The following is a 7,128-nucleotide window of genomic DNA, read 5'->3' on the forward strand; positions in this document are numbered from 1 at the left end:
CCGGGTAGTGCTGACTTGAGACCAGCTTTGGCTCCTTGAGACGACTAGGGCTGGGTTTAAAAAATCGATTCATCGATTCTGAATCGATTCTGAATCGATTCTGATTCAAATGATTCAGAATCGATTCTGATTCAGAATCGATTCATGAATCCCAAAATCGATCTTTTATTTAATGAATGAATGAATAAATGAAGGAATGAATAGTTCGTTCATTCATTCAATGATTCATTCATTTTTGGAAATCAGTATCGATACCCAGCCCGTGACTCATGGCGTTGTGGCGCAGAGTCACGATGGTGACGGGGATATTGCTGTACGTGACTCATGAACAGCTGGTGTCCCCCCCCCCCCCCCCCCCCATCCCGGTTAGATCTGCGCAAGTTCCGGTCCTACAAAGGCGGCTCGGTCCGTGATCTGCTCCGCGCCATGAGGAACAAGGTGAGCGCGAGGTTATAAAGCATCATAGGAGAGACACGGCGAATACATCCATCACAATGAAGTCTTTGAAGAGTTTCTCTCTCTCTTGTGCGCTTGCTTGTGGTTTTGACCGATCCTCTGACCCCCCCCCCTCCTCCGCGCCCTCAGAAGCACCACTACCGGGAGCTGCCTGCCGAGGTGCAGGAGACCCTGGGCTCCATCCCCGACGACTTCGTCTCCTACTTCACCTCCCGCTTCCCGCACCTGCTGCTGCACACCTACCTGTCCATGCTCACCTGCGCCCACGAGAGGCCCTTCCTGCCCTACTACCCCAGCTCGGAGCAGCTCACCTGGACACGGACTCCGCGCGCGCACCCCGGGCCAAACGCCAACGCCGCCGCCTCGCCCGGCGCCACAGAGGCGCCGCCCTCTCGACCGGAGGAGCCGCCGCCCAACGCCGCGCCCACTGGGCCTGCGCCAAGCGCGCCGCCGGTGGAGTCGGGGTCGTCCGCAGCACCGGTTCGACCGGCGCTGGCCACGCTGCCGGACCCTCCCTCACAGATGACGTCATCTCCCTCCCGGTCCCCAGAGACCACCCCTAAAGCCCCGCCCCCAGAGACCCCGCCCCCAGAGACCACCCCTACAGCCCCGCCCCCAGAGAACACCCCTAAAGCCCCGCCCCCAGAGACCCCGCCCCCAGAGACCACCCCTACAGCCCCGCCCCCAGAGAACACCCCTAAAGCCCCGCCCCCAGAGACCCCGCCCCCAGAGACCACCCCTACAGCCCCGCCCCCAGAGACCCCGCCCCCAGAGACCACCCCTACAACCCCGCCCCCAGAGACCCGGTCCCCAGAGACCACCCCTACAGCCCCGCCCCCAGAGACCACCCCTACAGCCCCGCCCCCAGAGACCACCCCTACAGCCCCGCCCCCAGAGACCACCCCTACAGCCCCGCCCCCAGAGACCACCCCTACAGCCCCGCCCCCAGAGACCACCCCTACAACCCCGCCCCCAGAGACCACCCCTACAACCCCGCCCCCAGAGACCACCCCTACAGCCCCGCCCCCAGAGACCACCCCTACAGCCCCGCCCCCAGAGACCACCCCTACAGCCCCGCCCCCAGAGACCACCCCTACAGCCCCGCCCCCAGAGACCACCCCTACAACCCCGCCCCCAGAGACCACCCCTACAACCCCGCCCCCAGCTCCAGAACTTCCCCCACCCCGATCACACACGCAGCCAGGCCCGCCCTCGGACCCGGCCGCGCTGGAGCCTTTGTGAGCGAGGATGAGGGCGGACGGACGCAGCGCAGAGCGTCGCCTCGCTAGCGGACACGTACCGGGGGCTTTGCCGTCCTGCTGTGTCCCCGTATTGGCGAGGACCAGGCCTGCAGTGCCTGGGATCTACCACTAGGGGGCGTCAGCAGCAGCAGAACCCCTGAATCAAGTGCCTTCTGCTGGACTGGACCAGATGAGATGTCTCCCTATCGAAACCGTCCAAAGGTTTTACCTTAAAGAAGTCAGGGTGCGTCTTTTTATATGACAGCTTTGGGTGTTACGGACATGAACTAGGGCTTTAACCGGGCACAGAGACAAATCCCTTTTATTTTGCCACGGAGTCGAGCGTCGTCGGGCATCGGGGTGAGGCGCGGCACGAATCATGAGGAAAGTCTGTTGTTGTTGTCGAACACGAGTTTGACCCGTAGTTTTATTGTGCAATGTCGTTCTTTTCCTAAAAGAGGTGTATATTTTTGTATAGATGAAGATATTGATCATTGATAATCATGTAATTCGTGTGGCCATGGTGCCTTCTTGATAACACTGTGCTGTGTGTCTCTGGGCCGACAAGTCTCTGGTATTGAGTTTAGCTTGCTGCTGCTACTGCTGATGACGACGATGCTGCTAGAAATGCTTTTCTGCCCGGAATCCAGATTTCAGTGTAATCCCGAGAGATTTCAGTGTAATCCTGAGAGATTTCAGTGTAATCCTGAGAGATTTCAGTGTAATCCTGAGAGATTTCAGTGTAATCCTGAGAGATTTCAGTGTAATCCTGAGATTTCAGTGTAATCCTGAGAGATTTCAGTGTAATCCTGAGTGTAATCCTGATAGATTTCAGTGTAATCCTGAGAGATTTCAGTGTAATCCCGAGAGATTTCAATGTAATCCCGAGAGATTTCAGTGTAATCCTGAGAGATTTCAGTGTAATCCCGAGAGATTTCAGTGTAATCCCGAGAGATTTCAGTGTTATCCCGAGTAGGAGAAGGCATCTTGTTCCAAAGGGTGTTTCGTCTGATTCTGAAGACACACATGAACATCTCTCCTACAATTCTGTCTGATAGTATTCTTCTTGACGTTAAGTGACACGCCATTTGAATGCATGTTTTTAAGACCCGGTACGTTTCTCGTGAGGCTGAGGGACAAATGATCTTTACAGGTGAATGATCTTTACAGGTGAATGATCTTTACAGGTGAATGATCTTTACAGGTGAATGATCTTTACAGGTGAATGATCTTTACAGGTGAATGATCTTTACAGGTGAATTATCTTTACAGGTGAATGATCTTTACAGGTGAATGATCTTTACAGATGAATGATCTTTACAGGTGAATGATCTTTACAGGTGAATGATCTTTACAGGTGAATGATCTTTACAGGTGAATGATCTTTACAGGTGAATGATCTTTACAGGTGAATGATCTTTACAGGTGAATGATCTTTACAGGTGAATGATCTTTACAGATGAATGATCTTTTGTCCGTTCTAAAAACAATCTTCATGCAATCTTTGACCATACTGTGCTGACATGTTTTTTATTCACATTCAGTGTGATCTTTTGACCAAATAAGGCCTTTAATTTATTAATCGTAATTGTGTTTTTATTTTCATTTTTAGCGTAATAACTTGCCTTTAGTTGTAATATTAGCCTACTGTGCTCACTTCTCACCTAGGAATCTAAATACTGTAATATATTTTGCCACTTGAAGGTTTTATTTTAATTTAGGGCTTTGTAATGCAGTCAGTGAGAAACTTCAATTGCCTTTATTGCTGTTGTGAGAGGAGTTTCATTGTTGTGTGTCTGAATATGCCATCCCAAATATGCAAGAACAGAATAAACTGTTGAGCACAGGTATTTTGCGGTTCCGTTTCTTACAGCTTTTTTGTGCGTGGCTGGAAGCCAGCGCACCATAGATGGCATTTGTCCGGTTGTCACTCACTCGCTCCCACCCTCCTTCCCTTCCTCCGTCATGTTGTTGACCTGCAGTTCTATGCTGGTCACCAAAGCAATAAATAAATACACTATGATACCACACACTCTGAAGATCCGCAGTGGTGTAGTGGGTAAAGCACCTGACCTCCAGGCCAAAGGTTAGGGGTTCAAGCCCTGATGTGGGAGTTTTTTTGTCACTGGATGTTATAGAAGCTATGTAAAAATGTGGTTACCTGGTGGTGCCATGTCAGTTATTGAATTTATGTGCAGTAATTGAACAGTTGAAATACTCTGTTCACAGACAAAAAGCACCACATTTCATTGTTTAAAAGAAGGAAAATAAAACCCAATTTGACACTTTTAAATATGAGCGCCAAGCGCCGCCAACTTGGCGACTATTTAAGTCAACATTTCCTACTGTATGTTAGTAGAAAGGACTGTGGTAGCAGAGGCTACGTCATCAGCGCACTCACAGTTCCTGAGAAGGGCTAACCTATATTAAACATACATCCATCCATCTTCATCCGCTTATCCGGGGTCGGGTCGCGGAGGCAGCAGCTCCAGCAGGGGGCCCCAGACATCCCTTTCCCTAGCAGCATCAACCAGCTCTGCCTGGGGAATCTTTAGCCGCTCACAGGCCAGTGCGTAGATGTAGTCCCGCCACCTAGTCCTGGGTCTACCCCACGGCCTCCTCCCAGCCGGACACGCCTGGAACACCTCCCTAGGGAGGCGCCCAGGAGGCATCCTCACTAGATGCCCGAACCACCTCAACTGGCTCCTTTCGACGCAAAGGAGCAGCGGCTCTACTCCGAGTCTCTCCCGGATGACTGAACTTCTCACCCGATCTCTCAGGGAGACCCCAGCCACCCTCCGGAGAAAACTCATTTCGGCCGCTTGTATCCGTGATCTCGTTCTTTCGGTCTAATCCATCCATGGGGTTCATTAATTTCGATAACTAAAGCAAATATGACTTCTTGGCCCAGGGCCTACAAGCCAGCCGCGCACATAAGCCAGGCTTGACCTGGCCTGGTTTCCTGTAACGTGTACTGCACTAATTTGCAATTTGTGATTGATATATTGTGGTAGATGAATCACTGCCAATGATGTCCAATGGGAAGCAAATCTTATTTTCGCGGAAACGAAACTTAACGCTAGTTATGCTAGCGTAATACGCAAGAAATATTATTACTAAAGAATGAAGGACATGAGATGAGGTAGCATCACTTTTTTTCCTTCAGGAAATGGCACAATTTAGCAGAGGTAGGCTAATGTCGCACAATGTTATTGACGCAATGAGCATTCAACTAGGCCCGAATTAGTCTCGTCTTACTAAAATAGATATGTATAAGTTAAGCTTTAAATATTATGGCTGAGACCCTATTGGGGGGTTAGAGCTCCCAACACTGCATTTCGAGCCCACACGGGCTGTATTCCAAACCGAAGGGCTTCCCTACGCCCTACACCCTAGGGTGAGCACTGAGCACTGTGAAGGGAGTAGGGGGTCAAAATAACGCTTGGAATGCCCTTCATCCTGAAACATTTTGATCAGCGCCATCTTGCCAAATCGACCCCTTTTGACATGCGCAGTTGTGCTTTTCTCAGATCCCGCCGGGTTCACGAACAGTTTGCACCATGCAATTATTATATGCATAATTTTTTATTACTTAACAATGCTAATGCAGGGACATGCAAGCCAGCGGGGAGAGCGGTGGACAGATATGCAGTGGCTGAATGTAGACCTACAAACTATTTACATATTTGCTGCTATCTAGTCAGACCGGCTGTGTGAGTGGTGAGGAGGAGGAGACGGCAGCCCTCGCTGTAGGCCTACTCGGCTCTCATTAGCCCTCCCTGTAGGCCTACTCGGCCCTCATTAGCCCTCCCTGTAGGCCTACTCGTCTCTCATTAGCCCTCCCTGTAGGCCTACTCGGCCCTCATTAGCCCTCCCTGTAGGCCTACTCGTCTCTCATTAGCCCTCCCTGTAGGCCTACTCGGCTCTCATTAGCCCTCGCTGTAGGCCTACTCGGCTCTCATTAGCTCGGCTGTAACGTGAACCGTGGAGTGGGATATGTTAGATGCTTTTGCAGAGCATTGTCAACACAATCACAGTTGAAAAGGCAGTTCGCTTTGATGTCTCTCTTGAAATGTGGGCTGATTAGTGGTTATTTCTGCTGTCTTTCGAGATTATGTTAGCTAATTTAGTTTACCGCATAGCGATTTGTTGAGCGGGGGCGGGCGGCCCACTTGAGGACCGGCCAATCAGGATTCGTCCCGAACGTCCGCCATTGCATGTCAACTGCTTTCATATCAGAGATCAGATGAGGTGGTGCCTTTGAAAGACAGAGGGTGAGGCAGGGAGAGGCAACACTGAATTGCAGGTAGGATGTGTGTTGTAAAGTATGAAAAGCACAATCCCTTTGGCTGCTGTTAGTTCACTATGACCAATGGCCAGTATCATTGACACGGTTTAGCAAGAAATGGGTTTGTACAAATGAAGAGCAGATGTGCAGAGGATAGCGTCAGCTAGAACTGAGACCCTAGACTAGGAGTAGCAGGCAAAACGAAGCCAGGGAAATAATGTTTTATGAGCTCTTTAGGGCCACTTCTCAAACTTAAGGTTCACCTTTAAACATATAAGATAAGAGGTACTCATGTTTGCACAATTGAAACGTTCCTGCCACATTCACATCCAAGCACAACAAAGCTTAGCCTCACTAAAAGGGCGAGTTCCAAGACATTATTTGTCACAGCAATGTAGCAGTATTTCTTTTCCAAACATGCACATCAATATTATTTCCATTAAAGCGTGTTACGACATTTCATATAAACCTGGAAGCAACTTTGCTTTATTATGGGCTGTACTGCAAGTAATGAAGAATGAATGTGTTTTCCAGATTGAAGATACATACGAAGATTACGACTGAGCTTGGCCTGGCCTGGTTTTGTATAGATGAAGATATTGATCATTGATAATCATGTAATTCGTGTGGCCATGGTGCCTTCTTGATAACACTGTGCTGTGTGTCTCTGGGCCGACAAGTCTCTGGTATTGAGTTTAGCTTGCTGCTACTGCTGATGACGACGATGCTGCTAGAAATGCTTTTCTGCCCTGAATCCAGATTTCAGTGTAATCCTCAGAGATTTCAGTGTAATCCTGAGAGATTTCAGTGTAATCCTGAGAGATTTCAGTGTAATCCTGAGAATTCAGTGTAATCCTGAGAGATTTCAGTGTAATCCCGAGAGATTTCAGTGTAATCCTGAGAGATTTCAGTGTAATCCCGAGAGATTTCAGTGTAATCCCGAGAGATTTCAGTGTAATCCCGAGAGATTTCTCTTCCAAAGGGTGTTTCGTCTGATTCTGAAGACACATGCACATCTCTTGTACTACAGTATTCTGTCTGATAGTATTCTTCTTGACATTAAGTGACACGCCATCTGAATGCATGTTTTTAAGACCCAGTAAGTTTCTCTCCATCTCGAGAGAGAAAATGATCTTTACAGAT

At 49.4% G+C, this 7,128-nt stretch overlaps 1 protein-coding gene across 1 annotated transcript in view; it reads left to right on the forward strand.

Annotated features, from left to right (window-relative positions):
* Positions 1-1,745, forward strand: part of ern1 (endoplasmic reticulum to nucleus signaling 1) — a gene marked incomplete at its 3' end in the record, with an annotated part of 30,858 nt that extends 29,113 nt beyond the window's left edge. The window contains exons 21-23 of the mRNA XM_084460969.1: positions 371-438; positions 586-1,262; positions 1,556-1,745. Coding sequence (XP_084317095.1) covers positions 371-438; positions 586-1,262; positions 1,556-1,745 — 935 coding nt within the window. The remainder of the gene's footprint in view (positions 1-370; positions 439-585; positions 1,263-1,555) is intronic.
* Positions 1,746-7,128: the final 5,383 nt, after the last annotated feature.

The sequence above is a fragment of the Borostomias antarcticus genome (assembly GCF_949987555.1).
Source record: "Borostomias antarcticus genome assembly, chromosome: 35".
Classification (NCBI taxonomy): domain Eukaryota; kingdom Metazoa; phylum Chordata; class Actinopteri; order Stomiiformes; family Stomiidae; genus Borostomias; species Borostomias antarcticus.